This window comes from Hakea prostrata, chromosome 2, assembly GCF_041222555.1.
Source record: "Hakea prostrata isolate BN-2017 chromosome 2, UWA_Hpros_2, whole genome shotgun sequence".
Classification (NCBI taxonomy): Eukaryota; Viridiplantae; Streptophyta; class Magnoliopsida; order Proteales; family Proteaceae; genus Hakea; species Hakea prostrata.
Window position 1 is genome coordinate 22,498,258 of NC_142601.1, and position 20,287 is coordinate 22,518,544.

Below are 20,287 nucleotides of genomic sequence, written 5' to 3' on the forward strand. Positions count from 1 at the left end.
GACTTGTTGTTCCCATTATTATTCTTATTGTTAGTCTCATGATTTTCAATTACTTTTTCCTTCCCTTTGGGTCTCCCTTGTTTGTAAGAGCCCTTGCCCTTAACAAACAGGTTTTGCCCACTGCCCTTAGTCTTACCAGAAGCCAATAGTTCAGACTCCCTATTCTTTAAGGCATCAATCAGTTGTTCTAGGGAAATGTTTTGACAGGCATAGTTGATTGAGTTCTTAACAACAAGATAATCATTATGAAGTGAATTCAATAGGATAATAGACAAGTCCTGATTTTCCAATTTAGTCTTCTCCCCTGTATTTGCTAAGTCTTGAATCAGCTTCTTAAATATATCTAGGTTCTTGTCAAGGCTTATTGTAGGGTCCATCTTAAACCCATACAACCTCTCCTTCAAATAAATTTTGTTACCTAGATTCTTTTTCTGATAGATCTGTTCAAGCTTATTCCAAACTTTAATAGGAGTATTGTCATCATCATTAAGACACTTGATAACCCCATCAGTGATGTTCCAGAGCATGCAACCAATTGCATTCTCCATCACTTCAGTCCTCAAGACTGGATCAATACTTTCAAAGAAATCATCTGGGTCATCTATTGATCTTAGGAGCTTTTGCTGAGCCATTAAAGCTCGAACCTTCCTCTTCCAAATCCCAAAATCCCCTGTGCCATCAAACTTCTCAATATCTACCCTGGAAACCCCCCCATAGGAGTATCCAAACTTAGGTAGCTAGGGTTCCCCCCTAGACCTACAGCTCTACTAGAGCCTGTGGTAACTACACTAACCACACTGGGAGAAGTATCCTCCCCTGGTAGACAGAAACCCTTACTTGGGTCCACTTTGAACCCGGTACAAGACCCTAATCAGTATAAAAGAACACTATTCACAATACTGATTAAACAATTCTGAAAAATAAAAGATTATTCTAACAAAGAGTTAAATAATCAATATTAATTAATCACAAAAAACATAAGCTCAATTTATACAAGTTACAGCAGCCTAATAATCAGATGTTAACACCATAGATCAATACATACCAAGTATTAGATCAATATTAACAAGAAAATTTAGACAGCAGATAGTATAATCAGAGAGGCAAGAATTAATGAGATTAATTAAACCCTAATCATATCAGAATTACCTACCTATACTCAAATTGTCACCCAACAGGTTACAAACACATTAACAGAGTATACCACGATTATATGAAACACTTTTAACAGAGGTTTTATAGAACCGAATCATAATCATAGCACATTCATAACATATGAAATGAAACAATTTCATAAGGTTAACAATTATGACAGAATTGTATAGAGACTATAAGAACCGAATGATTATTCATATATCAGAGGTATAGGCAGTGAAAGAAATTTAATATTGTAACCTGAGACAATCCTAACCGTATAAGCAACCTTCAATTTAGGGTTTAAATGATTCAACAATACCTAAATGAAGCAGGGAACATGAATGAGATGGCTCTGATGCCAATCTGTGATCGTATAATCAAACCTCATGCCCTAAAATCTTGTGGACCGAACATGCAAGGGTATTCACACATCAAGAGAAGAAGAAGACATGATTACGGAGTTCGGCATATGCCTACTCTCCGGGATTCAGGTATGAATCCAATTCACTAAGCCTTTGGGAAGTTACAGATTTAGAAGAAGAAAGAAGAGATTACGAATACACCTGATACAAGCAACCATAGGTCTCCAAAGTACCATCGAGTGCTCGCCATACTCCAGCGATCAAAAGCCCTATATCATCTCCTTCAAGAACCAAGGATACTCAGAGTTGCAGGCGAATGAAGACAGTAGCCATTGACGACCTTCAAGAGAGCTCCAAGAAAAACCCGTAGAACAGAGAGAAAATCCCAAATGAAAAATGATTTGCATATTACCCCCCTGAACCAACCCAGCCTTCTAATAAACAATAGGCTATGAACCAAATGAACCCAACCAATTCGGTTCATGACTAAAGCAGAGACAAATACCGATTACCCCTAACAGGTAACTTATGTCCCGGACTTGGAATGTGATGAAATTTGTTATTGATCCTAAATGAGCTCGTGAGAAAGACTTGCTACTTTGAGATGATCAATGTTATTTTTTTGCGTTTTGAAATCATTTTGAGGGCATTTTGAGCATTTTTTTTTGTTTACAGTGGCATTTTCATAATTTTCTATTTTCTTGTTTTAGGGTTTATTGGCACTATAAAATTGTATTTTCTATATTTTTTAAGACAGTTGAATATTGTTGTTCTCGAAGATACCTTGAGAGAAAGAGTTCTTTATTATTAATTCAATATTCTGTTTAGCCTTGATTATTTGTCGTTTCGGCATCAATTAGCTTTTAGAATTAGTCTTGCCAAATACCAATCTAATATTGACCTTAGATCAATTGAATTCGAAATGGATTACTTGAACCATAAGAAGAGTGAGAGACTCCAATTGTATTTTGTTCGGGCAATTTATATAATTTAATTACCCCAATTTTTGCATTGAAAAAGACCAACATCTCATAATATGAAGTCAAGAGTACGAATCTTCATGTGGCCGAGGTAATATGCACATAATGCAGAATTCAAAAAAAAAAAGAAAATTCGCATTATTGTTTTTTTGGTAGCAAATGTTGTTGCTTTCCAATCGATCCAAAGTGGTCACCTTGATTGGGAAGTGTAGAACAGTCGTTTTCCGTCCGTCAATTCTTAGAATTTCTCGGCAAGATAAAGTATCATCTCATAAGCTGTGGAAGCAAACCCAATAAGGGATTTTTTTTTTTTTTTTGGTTTTAATAATATAATAATTATTTTCAATTCTCAACTGTACCGCTCTAACGGCTCCACCAGAAGAACCCTAACGTTGCCCACCAGAAAAACCAGAAAAAGGAAGAACCCTAACGTTTAATTTTTTCGCTTCTTCGGTTTTCAACAAAAAGCACATCTTACTGGATCAGGTCCTGTGTCGAAGACATGGTGAACCATTCGTGCTAATTTGGTCGATGGATTCAATTCAACTTTGAAACTTCTCCGTTTTCTTCGTTTGATTCTCTCTGGTACAAAAATTTCGTAGTTTTTTTTTTTTACTGTTCGAGCAATGGGGGACAGCGAGAAGGAAGATCGGAGTCCGAGCAGCGATTTCACATCGGAAGACGAAGGGACAGCAGATTACAGGAGAGGTGGTTACCATGCTATCAGAATTGGCGACACATTCAAGAGCGGCCGCTACGTCGTGCAAAGCAAGCTCGGCTGGGGACATTTCTCCACTGTCTGGCTCGCTTGGGATACTCACAATTCTGTATGCCTCTTCCGTAAAAACTCCCTTTCAACCTTTCTCTTACTCTAGTTGTTGTTATCATCTGTAATGTGCAGGCACTGGTTCGAACCCCTTGTGGTTATCCTTAAATCTTTTATTGTTTTATTAGATAAACGAAGGGGACTTGATACATAGGAGAAACAGTTTAATTTATTAATAATTATCCTTTTTTTTTTTTTTTTTGGCTGGATGGAATTCTGTATTGAGATTGTTTTCATTTTCGTACAATTCCTGCAAACGGTAGAGATATGTAGCTCTCAAAGTTCAAAAGAGCGCACAGCACTACACTGAGGCAGCAATGGATGAGATTACAATCCTGAAACAGATAGCTGAGGGGGATCCTGATGATAACAAGTGCGTTGTCAAGCTTTTGGATCATTTCAAGCACTCCGGACCCAATGGGCAACATGTCTGTATGGTTTTCGAGTATTTGGGTGATAACCTCTTGACGCTTATTAAGTATACGGACTACAGAGGGATGCCTCTCCACCTAGTTAAAGAAATTTGTTTTCACGTTTTGGTGGGTTTGGATTACTTACATCGCCAGCTTTCTATCATACACACTGACTTGAAGCCAGAGAACATCCTCCTCTTGTCCATGATAGACCCAGAAAAAGACCCCAGAAAATCAGGTGCTCCCCTCATCCTTCCGGCTAGCAAGGATAAATCTGTCTTTGAGTCGGGGGCTGGGCAAGATACTAAGAACTCCAATGGTGATTTGACGAAGAGCCAGAAGAAAAAAATCCGTCGTAAGGCTAAACGGGCTGCTCAAGGTTGTGCAGGAAAGGAAGCAGTATTGGACTCCGAACCGGAGCTTAAAACTGCTGTTGGTGAAGAAGCAACTACCTCTGATTCAAAAGTAAATGCTGATCACTCAGAAGATCTGGTGGATGCTTCAGACAGTAAGGATAAATCATCTAATGGTAATCCTTTAACTCATAAGAGAGGAAGCCGCTCCACAAGGCAGAAGCTGTTAGCAGCTGTCGACCTTAAGTGCAAATTGGTTGATTTTGGAAATGCCTGTTGGACATATAAACAGTTTACAAGTGATATTCAGACAAGGCAGTATAGATGCCCCGAGGTTCTCCTTGGTTCAAAATATTCTACTTCTGCAGATCTTTGGTCATTTGCTTGCATATGTTTTGAGCTTGCAACTGGTGATGTTCTCTTTGATCCTCACAGTGGCGACAACTTTAATAGGGATGAGGTATGACTGCATATCGCTTCTTATCATTTTACCATTTGCTTTCTTACCCATTACTGTTAGGACATTTATTTGAAAGAAATTCCTTTGGATGCTTCTTGTAAACTTTTGGAGGAACTTTCTTATTATTTTCCTATTTCATGGGCTATACTATGTGTATCTTACTCAGAGTGAAAATCAATGCTTATCCTGAACTAGAGAAATCCAATGGGAGATTAGCTTATGGCAGGATTGTAGGGAAAGGACAAACATCAAGTGATGGAATTCAAATGATCAGAATATCAAAGGAACTGATCTGTTTAATGTACTAGTAAAATACTCTATTAGGTATAGAAGAAAACCATCAAAATTGGAAAGCAATCCAGTGGTCAGATTTTAAAATACTTCAGGATACTTTTGAAGATATGAAACTGAATTGACTAGGAACTAGAATTTGACAGCTAAGACTAATCAAGGAACTGACATATTGATTAAGCAGTAAACAGAATCCTTTGAAATCAGAGTCGAAAGATTGAACCAGAAAATAACAGATTTTGAAGAAGCAGTAACATGTTAAGACTCTTGAAAATGATAAAGTCTTATAGTTTTTTTGAAAGTTAAACTAAATAGAAAGAATTAAGGAGTCATATGGCTGACCCGATTTAGTTGGGATAAGGTTGAGTTGTTGACGGTGATAATGATGGCAAGGGATCCCCATCTGATCTGCATGGATGGAATCATTACCAGTGATACCATTGGTTCCTGGAACTTCCTTTACAGAGCCTTTTGGTTCACTGATCACCACAAAAGGGAGTATATCAGCACAGAAAAATGCATAAAGCCAGCATCATTCATCGAGTGAGAGTGTGTGTTTGTGTGTTCAATGTACTGGAAAAAGTATAACACACCTTTTTTTCCTAAATAAAATAAGAATGTATCCTACCAATCTATGTGTACAGTACTCAAAAAATGTGCTAGACATGAACATTTCTTCATTATTGACATGATGACAAATCATTTCCAGCTTACCTCCTACACTAAATAGGACTTGACATATGGAAAGTCAATCAATTCATAATGAGACTGGACCTATGCGAAGAGACCATGGGGTTTGAGGGCTCCCCTGAGTGCCATGGGAATTAGGCGGCTGTATGGCATCACCTTTGCGAACAAATAATTCTAGTGTACACTTTATCATACAATCATTTTATATGGCATAAATAGCGTATTAAAACTTATGCAATTATACTTATAAGCTAAACTAATATTAAAGTCATAATGATGCAGGATTGTAGTAAAAAAAATTAAAAAAATGAAAAAATAAACGTAAGTTCATCTCATCAGAATACAAAAGCAACATAGGGTAATAAGTAGTAACAACTGATTATGATTTATATAGTTATGAAAGTATCGTACACATGCCTTCAGCCCTCAGTTGACCCTGTTTCTTTAACCTTAGTCTGATCTCATGTTTCTCGTTTCTTGGTAACAAAGTGAACTACCAATAATATGTAGTGTTGTAGATAAATTTTGATCATTGAAATAACCCCAAAAAGTGAAATCTATCTAAATGCATAATGTAGAAAAGCAATTGCTCAGCCCACAGACATCATATGGTGTACAAGACATAAAGCATAGATATTTTTGCATCCAAAAAAAGCGAGCCATCGCCTTGGGACTCCTAAAACTCCTTGGCGATGCTTTGGTAACTATATTTTACATCAACTCATAACGGAAACTTAGCTGGAATCACAATAGTAAAATTAATAAAACTGAACTCTGCCTAGTAGACCTTGATAGAACTAGCTGTATAATTCTCTGTGAACTTAAGTATACTTTACTTAAACAGAACTCCATAATAAACTAGGTGTATGATTCTTAGTGAGTGTAGGATTCCTAGAGAAAATAGAAAAGCTGAAATTCTTGAAGCTGCAGACTTTTCTTCTTCCCGGCTTCACTGATGGTGCCTAGGTAGATACTGCATCAGCATGTTGAAAGTGCTTGAGTAATACTCATAGTATTCCGTCTTACTTTATAAGAGTCATAGTGATGCAGCCTCACTCGAATAAGGCTTAGTCTTCTAAGATCTCAAGACTAATGTCCAATCCCTACACTTGATTTCAAGTATGATGTATGGGATGGTTCCTGAATAAGTCCCCCAACTAGGATTGTATTGATGGTCTTTGTATTTCTCATCAGGGCAATTGGATTTAGAGTGGTACTAAGGATGATGCGGTGTTAGTTTTGGAGAGATTTAGAATCCTGGGATGGGGCAGGTTCTTGAGATATGGGATGAAAGCTTATGGGAATTGTGTGAAATTTGGATTGAGTCTAGCTATTACTGCCAAGAATTATCTCCCCAAGTTTCAAATGGATTTGGATGGTGGAATGTGGAGATATTATATTTCTTGATTTTGGGGGAAAAGTGGGTGATAAAAACAAGAATGATCAGATTTGAAGATAGCCTGGTCTTTAGGCTTAATTTTGAATTGAAGAGAAGGGGTATGGTGGTGAATTGATCACTGGAATTTGTGGTGAAACCAGTGGCTGGTTATGGAGGTGAGGCTATTCTTGATGTAGGACGGGGGAGAAGGGGTTGGAACAGGGTTTGGGGTCCAAAACAGAAAATTAAAAGATGATGAGAAAGAGGGTTCTGTGGGCTACCAGTTGTACCTTATTGGAGCCTTGTAGACAGGAAAATTCAGGTTGATAGTGAAGGTTGAGCTCTGATATTCAACCAGAAGCAGGTTTCTAGGCTTGACCTCACCTTAGAACCCTTCTTAGCCTTGGATCTTCAATTCTTTATTGACAGAACTAAAACTTAATAAAAAACATGAGGAATTTTGATGTGAACCACACAGAGAGAGAGAGAGAGAGAGAGAGAGAGAGAGAGAGAGAGAGAGAGAGAGAGGGGGGGGGGGAAGGCACTGCTGCTGGATTATTTGATGAATAGCAGACCCAATTAGGATTTATAGACCCTGCAGCTGGGGGTAAATGGGGTTGGAACCTTGCAGCTAGGGTTCTAGGGTAACTCTAGGGTTGGAAAGGTTGTTGTCTAGGTTTGGCCAGTAGGGTTTATGAAGTCAGTTGATTGATATTTAGGTCTGACTTTAGTTTCTGCAATTTCAGATTCAGCCCTAGGGTTTAGGTTTTCTGAATGAACAAGTAGATGTCAACTAGGGTTTTGGGGGGTAGAATTTGGCTGCTGTTTTGCTTGAAGGCTAATTTGGGGGGGGGGGGGGGAGGATGTTATTTCCAGGAGGGAATAGTGTTTGGGGTCGGGAATAGATGGGTTTAGGTTTTTAGGGTTGGGAGAAAACTTCTAGGCTGCCGCAAGAGAAAGGAAGGATGGAGGTGGAGAAGATACTAGGGTTGGGGATGGGGGTGGTTATTAGTCACTTTGCTGTCATTAATGAAGACGATGAAGGTCACTTGCCATAGTTGCTGTAGGGAATGAAACTCACTTGAGAAGAACAACATCTAGTGATGTAAACCAAGGAGGGGAATGACTATTCTTACTGCTGTAGATGATTAGCAGCACTTTTCTAGGGTTCGTGAGGCTTGCGGAAAGGCTAATTGGTATTGTAGGACTTGTGGCTAGGGTTTAGGGTATTAGGTTAAGCTAGGGTTGATAGGTAAGTGAAAGGGGCCTTGAATATATAGCCAAATAAGAAAGACTCCTAATAGAACTCGATACTAGAGACTTCTATTCTAGAAATGCCTAGAACTTTAACTCAAACTCCTACTTAATTACAATTTGAACTCAAATAACAACAAAGACTGCCAACAACTACTAGAACTTCTTTCATTAAGGGAAGTCGCCCCTAATTAAAACTCTATAAACATAAAGTGGTTAAACTTTTGGAAAATGACAAGAATACTTCTAGGGTTGCACATGAAAGGGCTGCTGCCTAGTGCTTCTTGCAGCTTTTAGTAAGGGTCTGTTTTGTGATTTACATCACCAAGGCTGCCGAAAGGTTTCCTTGGAATCCCTACACAGTCCAATCGCACTCTCCTTGCATAATTTTATTCATCAGTCAATTGATTTGTTTACAACCCTTGGCCTTAAATTTATAGCCGAAAAAATGAGGAACTGCTAATAAGACTGACACCTGAGGAGGTCTATTAAAAATAATTTACAATTAAAGACTTCTACTTCCAACTCAAACTAAAACTTTCAACTACTAATTACAACTTAAATCAAATAAACAAAATTGGAGATAAGAAGGATTACTAACTAATGCTTGGACTTTCACTATAGGTTACTAACTAATGCTTGGACTTTGACTATAGGAGCCCTCCTCTAACTAGGACTCCTAGATGGACTAGGACCCTGTCATATCTTATAAAGGATTTGTCCAAATAGCAAAGTAATAGTAGATCTGGAGTCCTGGTGAGAGGGGCTGCTGCCCTAGGTCTTCCTGCAGCCTCTATTTGGATGGTCCTGGTGGTTCACATCAGAATTACTCGAAGAGAAGCCTTCTTATTTAATATTCAGGCTGACCTCTCCCTGTAGATTGGAGGGTGTTTTTATATATACTGGGGGCTGGAATTCCTAATAGGACTTGAAATCCTAGCCTGATTCTAATTTGACTTAATCTACTAGAGGTCTTTACAGTTAGACCTGTATAAGGACTGAATTGAATAATAAATTTACACAAATTTAAAAAAAAGAAAAAGAAAAATCACACACCTAATATGCCCCTACAGCGGACTTTTCTGCCACTGATATATGGAGTACAATGAAGAACTGAAAACAAATAGTATATAAGCTGCTGGGTAGTAACCCTTGGGGGTGGGGGTTTCACTTGGCCCTCCAGTTGATCTTGGACTTGGAGCAAGGTTATCAAAGCGTCCGCCTAGGCAGCCGCTTTGTCGCCTAGGCACATTTTTGGGTCAAGGTGACCTGGTGTTCCCTTGGTTTTTGTTGCCCTGTGTTGCGTCGCCTAGCCTTGTCGCCTTGGCAACCATGACTTGGAGGGCTCAGATACTGCATCACATGGCATTCCTTCCTATTCATTAAACTGATCTCACTGTAGCTTTAATATACTGATTTATTTTCAGTTGGGGTCCGGTGCTTTTTTTTTTTGGAGTGGGGTGGTGGGTGGGAAGGGAAGGCAAGGAGGTGGCAGTTTAATTGAGCAGTGTTGTGATAGAAGTACCTATAAAATTATATATAATATTACTATCTAGGATGGGTCAGCAAGTCTTTGTCTTGCTAGGGTATATGGCTTCTCTAACCTATCCAACTATCCAAGTAAAACGATGGTGAATAAAATGACTTGGGTAAATAAATGATTTTAGGAGGGAAGAAAATGAGAAAATATTATGAGATGGGATCAAGAAGCATCCAATAGATTATATACAGGAACAATCTAAGCTTGAAAGCATCCTAAAGAAATTAGATATAAATTGGTGATACTTGAACGGAATCAAATTTCTTAATTTATTGATGTGAATGGTCACTATTAATTTCAAGTTAAAGAATCCAATTAGTTTTTTGCTTCAAAGAAGGTTCAGATTTAAACAGTTCCAGAAACAATCAATAACTATGCAGCAGATAATAACAGAAAGATACCAGAATAGAAGTAGTAATTGAATAAAAATAAAAGACCTGATGCATGCATTATTTAATGCAGGCCTACAATAGGGCTGCACTGGTAGGCTGTAATGGAAGGAGAATTAGAGTAGGAAGAGGAAGAAGAGAGAAGAGAGTGCTCACACTCACGCACCAGCCACACAGGCTCTCACAAAATTCACTCTATTTCAATCTGAAAATTGTATCCTAGTACAATCTAATCAATAGAAATAAAATCAAGTCTTATTTGAAATCAAAATTCAAAACAGAATCTAAAACAAAGTCTAAAGCCTCACGTAGGAATACTAAAACAAATAAAAGACTAAAACTACAACTGAACTATAATATGTAATGAAGTCCAACTCTTGTTGGACCAAACCCCATTAGGCTGGTTCTTTTTGGGGTTGGCCATAACCAATTGAACCGGTTTATACTGCATCATTGTTGTTAAGTGGCACCTGTCTATCGGAAAAGAACAACACAACTTAAATAGAATGTCCTCCTTAATTAAGAAGAACCATACAACAAGGGCGAACCTGGTGCCAAAGCTCCTCACGGGCAGAGCCTGGAAAGAGGGGGGGGGGAATACATTTGTTGATAATTGAGCAATGTTTAGTAGTGCACACCCTGTTCATGATAACAAACCACATCAAGCTGGGAGATTCCTTAATGAGTCCATTATGCATAACTGCATAGCTTTAATTCTGTTTGTATGCCTATGTTTAGTCTCAAATGCCCATAAGAAGCAAAGTTGGCAGCCAGTGGGTTGTAATTGACCTTTGGGTAGTTATACAGCCGTTTATTTTTATTTTTTCAAACTCATTATAATATGCCTTAACGTATAAACTCATAAACTGTGGATGAATTACTTGCGATTAGTAGCTAAGTGATTGACTTAGATTAGAATACTTGATAGCCTAAATTCAGTTCTGTTTTGAGTTTATTTACTCTATTGAGTGTGTTAAGAGTGATTAGGAGCCCTTTTATGATATGTAATAAAACCAACAACTGGGGATGATTCGAATAAAGGATATAATATTTTGTAGCAAATTTTGTATACCCCCCATGGAGTTGCAGATACGTATGATATCCTTCAAATAAAAAATTACATTCATACCCTTGGGGACTAACACCGTTACTTCTGAGAGGAATTGACTATGTTACTCTCCCTTATATCATACTGAAAGCCACCTATAGGTTTAAAATGGGTTCTTGGATCAGAAATTAGGGTTGGGCTGTTGGGTCGGTTGTAATTTTTTTTTTTTAACAAATAAATATAGGAATTTGATGAGGAATATTCCCCAAGGAAAAACCAGCGAAAAATCTGATCACTTTGTTTAGCGCAAAATTATTGATGTTGATTAGAAATCCAATCGAGGAAGTTAAATGTTTAATTGATCCAATCTATTCGCATCTCATGAAACAAATCAATAGCTTGATCTAACTTTCTGGAGAATATGTATGAGTTTGAAGAAAAACACTTTCTGTTCATATCTTTCAAGGATTGACATCAACATTTGCTTGTCTCAATTTACAAGACCCTAAAGAGAGGGTTTCAGAGTGAGAACTGGGGATTCAGTTCTTAATTTGGAAAGCTTGTCGAGGAATGAAGATGGAGAATAGAGATTTTGTTTAAAGTGAAAAAAAGAAAAAAAAGAAAGAAAAAGAAATAGGTAAAGAAAATGGAAATGGAAATGAATGAGGAGATGGCAATGGAGGTGGTGCTGTGTGCTGCAGCTCAGTGATAGAGATGGCACTGGTAGTTCTCTGGTTTCATGGTTTTAGCCCATTGGGGAGATGTACATCTGGGGGTGCTATAAGAATTATGAAATAAAATACCCCTCTGGGTTGCAAAAATTCTAAAAGTTTTTAGTTTTTAATTTGCTTCAGACAACCTTGCAGAGTGGTGGGTGGGGGCAAAAGAGGGTTGTGGGGCAGGTGGTTTATAATGGGTGGGGAAGGGTAGCAGAGGAGTTAAAGGAAGAAGAAGCAGATTCCAAACCAGAGATTCTGGGTTAGCTAGTTGGAGAAGATGATGGGTGGTATATTCCCCATCTGTATCCTCCTTGTAAATCAATTCAAGTAGGTTGAAGGGCATTTTTATTAATTGTACTAGTGAAACAATAAGGGTACGATGTTAGTATGAGGGCCACCGGATGTAAAAATTGTTGAAATTTTAAGGGGTAGATGTAGTTGTTTGCAAGTCCTGGGGATATACATGATGTGGTGCCCCCCCCCCCCGGGCGACGCGCAGCACATGCTGTTGAGCAGTGCAGTTGGGATGGTATCCTGAACCTGATTTCTCCTCTATTCTCTTTTTGCTCCCAAGCAGATCTCATCTTCCTTGTATCATCTTTAGTCAATCTGATTCTTTCCTTGATGCAGTTGCTTCCTAGACTAAATTTAGATCTGATATAAGATCTGTTCATTTGGGCTGCCTACATTTGAGATCCATAATTTGGATTATCAGATTGCATTGATTGATATTAGAGACAAACGTGGCTGTTAATACCAGGGATCCTATGATCCGGGAAAGGTTGCTGATTGTATGCGATCTTCACTCGATAAATAGCTCTTAGTAATTTGGAAGAATAAGACAATAAACAACTGACGATGGAAATGTAGTGGTTTCAGTTATCATTGAAGAATGATCCATGGAGCATAAAATGGCCGATCTTCTTATCGTACCAATCAAAATTTTGAAACATAGTGATTTCTGTTACAAACTTGTAATTGAAGAATGACCATGGAGGAGCATAAAATGGCTTATTTTGAACCGGTTCAATCAGTTCCAGCCAACCCCAAAAGAACCGGCCCAATGGGGTTTGGTCCAAGAAGAGTTGGACTTAATTGAATATTCTATTGCAGGTTTAGTTTTAGCATTCTATTTGTTTTACTATTCCTATTTAAGGGCTGGACTTTTGTTTGCATTTTGATTTTGAGTTCAACTAAGATTTGTGTTTTATTTTTCTTTAAATACCTTCTATTTGGACAAATTTCAGTTAAAATAGCTTGAACAGAGATCAGCTGTCATTCTCTACTTTCCCTTTCCTCCTCTTTCTATTCTTATAGAAGCCACCACAGTAGGTCAATTTTCAGGTTGGCATCATAGACATCTTGTTATATGGGCATATAGCTCTATTATTCAAGAAAAGTTCTTTTCTTGAGCGGAACTTTTTGGAAGGTTGTTTCGACACCCTTGACAGTCTAGTGAAATATAGTATTGGAGGCATAACTCAATAAATACCGATTCACTGCGAGAGTTTCAAGCTGGGATCCTTGTGCATCCGCTAATATACGAATGGAAGCTGAGTCTTTGAAATGGTAAGTGGGTGGATCATAGATTAGGTATTTCGTCCACCGTTAGCCTGTAAATAAATTTAAACAGCTTACACCCACAGCATGTGCTTGAAACCCCATCTGAATATTTTGGTAATCTGAACGTGAACTTTATCAAGTGGAGGTTTTGGATCAGCAACCATGGCAAAACAAAGTCTTCCGAGGTAATTGTGGTAACAGAGTACTTGCAGCAAGAAATCACAGTATCAGTCCTTGATCCACTAAATAAATAGTGAAAAAAGCATATGAAATATACTTATTACCCAACAGTAATAACTGGCAGCAATTAGAGATTCAAACCAGGATCTTTTGAACCCAGATATGGGTGATAGTAACCACTGACAGAATTGAAGTTTAGGACAATCCTGAAAATAGCACTGAAGGAGTTTACTAGGGCAGGGAAATAAATCTCAATATAGCCATATCAGGTGGTTAGATCAGGAGATATTAATCAATCATTAGTCTGCAAATTGACGTAAAAACATAGTTGCTGCAGGGTGGAATTAGAAAACAAATTCCAAGATTGATCTACCAATTGATACCCAGATTTTAATTAGATATACCTCCAGTTGATAGCATGGTTCAAATCCCTCAAAATTTCAGCAAAATTTCAGTTTCCTAGCAAACCAAGAAAAGATGGGCTGACAGGCAAAAAGAAGTACCAAATCTCAGTCCATCTTGGTCCATCTCGCATTTTTCGACCGGGATGGACTATTTCGGTCCATCTTAAGTTACTTTTAAACCCAGTTTCGATGAGATCTGCACATTTCATAGATCTTGTCTCGCTCTTGGTATATTTCGATCTAAGATCCAAAATTTTGGCTTCAAATCCTTTTTCTCCCGTCAAATCTCTACACTCCTTTGTCAACAAACATCTACTTTGCTGGATTCTTGGTGATTAAGCACACCAAAGTTAGGTATGCGGTATTCATCTCAAATTTTTTATTTCTTGATAGTTGATGCATCAAAACATATTTGTTTCTTTTCAAATCTGTCAGAAACTAGACTCTAAAAACAAACCAGATTCTGGAATGAATAAAGAAGCAAGGAGGAAGAAGAAGAAGAAGAACCAGCAGAGATAGAATAACTCCCTCTGATTCTGGATAGATCTCCCAGAATCAAAGGTCGCTTTATTTATAGGATGCAATTACAATATACTAGGAGAATATTCTGTCCACTAAAATAGAAACAAATATTACAAGAGATCAAAACAGAATATTCAGTCCAATATTCTGTTCACAAAATTGAAAACAAGAGAAAAGTAAACTTCAGAAAATAAAAACTGCAGCACCAAAATAGAAACTATAGAAGATACAGATATCCAATCCACTGTATCCATATCTCACGCAAATCTTAACACTCCCCCTCAAGCTGGAGCATACAAATCTCCGATGTTATGGCTTGGAATAACAAGAACATATATTAAAAAACTTCATCAATCTTGAGCACAAGCCTACATTGATAAACACCGAGAGAATTTCAGTAGGCAACAATCTTCATGTCAAATGAACCATCAAACAATGAAAATGTGTAGCTCCAATGTCCTCATAATTAGGTGAAAAGTGTAGCTCCAATGTTGCATATAAGCTCTTTGCAAGAAGGCAAGTAGTAGTTAAAATCATGGGTAGATAAAAGGGAGTATCGATTATTGCGAACCAAATAGCTCGGTAAAAGGCAATATGGGTTATTGTGGACCAAGTAGATAGGTTGGCAGTATGGGTTACTGTAGACCAAGTGGGTAGATAAAAGGTAATATGGGTTATTACAGACCAAGTAGGTAGGTAAAAAGTCAGTATGGGCTATTGCAGACCAAATAGGTAGGTAAGAGGACAATATGGGTTACTGTGGACCAAGTAAATAGGTAAGAGGACAATATGAGTTACTATGGACCAAGTAGGTTGGTAAAAGGACAATACGGGTTACTGTGGACCAATAGGTAGATAATAGGCAATATGGGTTACTGTGGACCAAGTAGGTAGATCACAGGCAATATGGGTTTCTGCGGACCTAGTAGGTAGATATTGTTGGGTCATTGCAGACCAAGTAGTATGGGTTCCTAAAAAGTATCTGGAATCGGGGGCCTCTCTGAGCCTTTGGAGCAAAAAAAGAAAAAAAAAAAAAAAACAACAACAACATTAGACAACTGAAAGGGCATCAATATTAGATCGAGTTCTTCCTTTGGAGTGATTAATAGGCTCCCAGAATTACAGCATCATCAAGTGGCAGCAGTAGCAGGTCCTAGAAGCACAAAATTCTAAGAAGCAGATATCCCAGAAATCTCATTGTGGGCAGAAGCTGTAATCAGATTTGAAGAGTTACTTCCATCTAGTGATAGTTTGATCCTTTAGTCACAGTAATTAGGCAGCAACAACCAAGGTACGAAATATCGCCTAGTGTCGGGCGAAACCTCGATATGCCGGCGATATTTTACCGACATTTGGGGTTCTATAAGCCCAAATTTTGCCCCCAAAGGAAGGAGACCAATCAGCAACAATCTAAACTTTCCTTATTCGGGGCAAGGAGTTATTGATGGAAGTAATGGTGGATCCAGATTCTCCGCGTTGGCGAAAGGACATATGGAAGGTATAGTCGTATATATGGCAAGAATTTACAAGGTAACATGTATAGTTTTGACAATATTCCTATGCATGGAGTCATGCATGATTCTAATCAATCTCACATTCAAGGAAAGTGCCAAAATTCTATTGTGCGACCATTATTAGGAAACTCTCATGTAGATTGGAGGAGGGTTAGAATGGAAAGAAGAGCTGATGGTGTGAATTTAGAGACACAAATGGAATATGACATCCATGGTAAACCCCAAGTCAACGCTAATGATCCCCAATAATATTCTCTTCTTACAAGTAGATGTTGAAGATTGTACCAAAACAATTCAAGAATGCAAGAGATGATCACATATATATGGTGATTTTTCGCCAAAATTATCGTGATTTTTTTTTATCTTTCAGCGATATATCGCCGAATTGTGGAATATATTGTTTCACCCTTGACCGAAACGGAAAAATACCGCTGGTTTCGGTGATATTTTGCTGAATTTCATTCCTTGGCAGCAACTACTGCAATTGGCAGTGGTTGAGAGAAGAAACTCAAGACAACTCTCAAAATAGTAACTTTGTATTTGCAATACTGGATCTAGATTCATAAAATCTTCATTGGAACTCTAGTTCCTCTTTATATGTGAACTAGGGTTTTACCACAATCAGGAAAACTTTGAAACGACTCTCAAACCAGCAAGTGAAAAAAAGCAACCCAGAAATCAGATTAATGCTGTGATACCATTTTAGAAATCAGACTCTAAAAATCAAACTAAGTTCTAGAATGAATAAATATGAAAGGAAGAAGAAGGAACAATTCCCCGTGATTCTGGATAGATCTCTCAAAATCACAGGCCACTTTATTTATAGGCTGCAATTACAATATTACTAGGACAGAATATTCTGTCCCCTAAAATAGAAACTCAAAACAGAATATTCAGACCAATATTCGGTTCACAAAAAATTGAAAGCAAGTAAAAGGGAAACTACAGAAAATAGAAACTGCAGCACCAAAATAGAAACTAATTAGAAGATCCAGATCTCCAATCCACTGTATCCATATCTCACACAATCTTAGCATGATCTATGGATCTATGTTAATTTTTTTTGGGAGAAATGCTAGCATTTTTTTTTAAAATTTTCTGGTTTTAAAAATTAATTCCCATATAATGTTTTTGAAATAAAAACAGGGTATTTATGCATGATAGATGACGTTGAATCTAATATATGTAAGACACCATCACTCGATCTACACGCTTGAATTTATTTTTTGTTGCTAGTTGTTTATTTAAATTGTTTGAGAATTATTAAATATCAACTGTAATTATTAAAAAATGGACAAAATATAAATTATTTTCTGTTTTATAATTAAAAATGTGGGAATATTAGTACAAGTATATATGTAATTATTAAGTAGAGATCTTGGATTCTTGGCGCAAGTTTCTCTTTTGCTTATTTAGTTTGTGGTTACCATGTTGTTTAACCTTCCATTTGATTGTATGAAGGTTTAAAATACTTTTTGTTACAATTTACAACTCGTTTGTATTTGTTAGAATGGGCAAACATGTCTGTCAATGAGTAAAATGTGAATGAGTATTTTTCATTGATTTTTATGCTAAATTCCTCTTCTTCCATTGTGTTAACTATGTCTTAAATCAGGTGTATGCAAAAACCTAGGTAAAAGAACCATCAAAATATGGCCGAAACTGGCCACTGAAACTTCCTGGCAAAAGTATTAGGTTTGGACCTTGAAATCGAGATTTCGAACCTTAGTTGATAGTAAATATCTCCCAAAGAATAAAGCTCATCAGCTGGCAGAGAAGAGTAATTTGAACTTCAATAAATTGGAAGAAAAATTCTGGATTCTGATTCTAGTATAATTTTAATAAAATATGACTTAAATACCTTGAACTTTTTACAAATAGCAACGACATGATGGTCAGAATGCTGTAATTCATCTTTGTAGTTTCAGTAACCAAGACAACAACATCAGGTAGCATAAGGATTGCTGAAACCAATATCGGTCCCTGTCTCTGAGGAAACACTTAGAAACACCAACGACAAAGCAGCCTCCAATTTGATACAAGGCTTAGGATGTGCATGTCTTTTCTTGACACTTCTCCTAACATCATTTTAGGTCTGCCTCTGGCTCATTTAGTTCTTCTAATCTGGATTAACTTATTCCTCCATGCTGGAACAACCAAAGATCTCCTTTTAACATGGCCATGCCACCTCAATCAATTTGTACTATAATGCCCCAAAAGCACCAAAACAGATTCTACATCTTGGAGAGCATACATGAGTTATGCCACTTTTAGTTGGATACCTGGATGCTTCTGCATCGTGTGTGGAGCATTTATAAGCCACTTTTTAGTTGGAAACGTGTGCATCAAATTGGTTAGCAATTACAATCACTATTTTTTTTTTGGGTAGAAAATTACAATCACTATTGACTTCACCCATGATAGCCTAAAAACATGTTCATCAAGTTTGTCATTGCTGCCAACTGCACCTTTAATTTGTCATATTCAGAAGGGGGCAGTTCCTTTACTTGAAAGTTGAAATTATAAGACAATATACTGAATCCACTTAGCTTGGGAACTCATCCAGTCCCATCCATAACAGGCATGACTGGGTCATTGAATGAGGCTTGTCACTGAACTTATTAAGACCCATATTTTTTCTACTGATAACTGAGATCTCTACTCAAAGCTAGATCAAGTACATACCATTAAGACATAAGTAAATAACTGTAGGGTACTACAACCAAAAATCATTCCTCTTGGTTTACCCACAAACTGCAAGTTCGTTACTTGGTTTATATCATATTGGAGGTCAGCATCTTGCATCTTGTCAATAAGCATTTTCCTTGATATAATTGTCAGTGACTGTAGTAGTGAGGATAAGTTCTTATATACTTCTGTCATAATATCAGTGTCGTCTTGTGTGTGTTTTCCCTCATGTGACAAACCACAAATGGTCAAAACTTTGGAGTCATTGACTTAAAATTTTTTTTCGTTCTTTTGTATTGGTTCTTTTGTATTTGTTGAATAATCAAGGCCAAGGCAAACAAAGCTTTGGATCCTGCTATTCTTTTTCTGTATGCTTGACTCGTAGATTATACATCTGATTTGATTGCTCAAGTGTAAACAACCTTCCTTTGTAGGATCATTTGGCTCTAATGATGGAACTTCTTGGGATGATGCCGCGTAAGGTAAATATATTTCAGAGAGCTAAATATTCTTCTTTTTTCTTAATTTCCAATGCCTGTTTTAACTTCCGTTTGATTGGCCAAATTTGATTTCAGATTGCATTAGGTGGTCGATATTCTCGGGATTTCTTCAACAGGTATGGTGATTTGAGGCACATCCGTAGGCTGCGATTTTGGCCACTTAGCAAGGTGCTTATAGAGAAGTACGAGTTTAGCGAGCAAGATGCAAACGATATGGCCGATTTTTTAGTTCCTATACTTGATTTTGTCCCTGAGAAGCGGCCAACTGCTGCTCAGTGTCTCCTACATCCATGGATAAGCACACGTCCTAGTTATCTTCACCCTTCCACACCTGGTTCTCAGATTGATGTTGTAAATGGAGATATTTCTGAGAGGAAGAAGAGAGAGGACGATGAGAGAGAGGCAATGGAGGTTGGCATGGGAAACATTGCAATTGATGTAGGTTCTAGTCCAATCAAAGATCCTCAATCCAGTAGCAAACCTTCCAAGGCTGGTAGTCTTATTTCTTCTAGGTAGTGTTGCTGCACCAAATTTTCTTGATGGAACTTGCACAACTTTGATTCACAAGGATTTGGGTCTGCTGTGGGATGATCGCTGCATCTATTCTGGTTTACACAGTGATTACCTGGATACTGTTCTAATGCAGCTGAACGGAACTGAGGTCTCAAATCCTAGTTGAATATTCAGATTTCTGAAAAGAAAATTCCTGTCATCTGTGGCATGCTTTCCATTACACATGGTTCTCCATTGTTTCCATGTACTGCACGTCAAGTGCAAACACTTTGTTGCCAGGTGATTCATGTACATATAACATTACAAATGATGGATGCTTTTTCCCTCCTACAGGGATATATTGTTTAGCCAGTTGTGCTAGTTAGTGTTGAAACTTCTCGTCTCTGATTGCATTTTCTTCATCCATGATAAACATCTAGAGTTTAGTCTGTCTATGCATGAGGAAATTTTTATTAAAATGTCATTGATGGGAAAAAGTGTTTTGGATGATTTTTTATTGGCTGCATAAGAAAGGGTTTGATCAATTACTTATTAAATATCTAGGACCATATGGTAATATGTAT

General features: G+C 37.5%; 1 protein-coding gene across 1 annotated transcript; it reads left to right on the forward strand.

The window, feature by feature from the left end:
* The first annotated feature begins 2,854 nt into the window (after window positions 1-2,854).
* Window positions 2,855-20,287, forward strand: LOC149024070 (uncharacterized). The gene is made up of 4 exons (XM_089144436.1): window positions 2,855-3,306; window positions 3,569-4,531; window positions 19,146-19,193; window positions 19,287-20,287. Exons 1-4 carry the CDS (start codon window positions 3,106-3,108, stop codon window positions 19,725-19,727), a joined length of 1,653 nt encoding a protein of 550 aa, XP_089000562.1. The 5' UTR covers window positions 2,855-3,105; the 3' UTR covers window positions 19,728-20,287.

Excerpts from the sequence above, each read along its gene's own strand:
- LOC149024070 (XM_089144436.1), top strand. The coding sequence starts at position 3,106 with ATGGGGGACAGCGAGAAGGAAGATCGGAGTCCGAGCAGCGATTTCACA. Across the intron at positions 3,307-3,568 it reads CTTGGGATACTCACAATTCT|AGATATGTAGCTCTCAAAGT; the intron begins GTATGCCTCTTC and ends TGCAAACGGTAG. Across the intron at positions 4,532-19,145 it reads ACAACTTTAATAGGGATGAG|GATCATTTGGCTCTAATGAT; the intron begins GTATGACTGCAT and ends CTTCCTTTGTAG.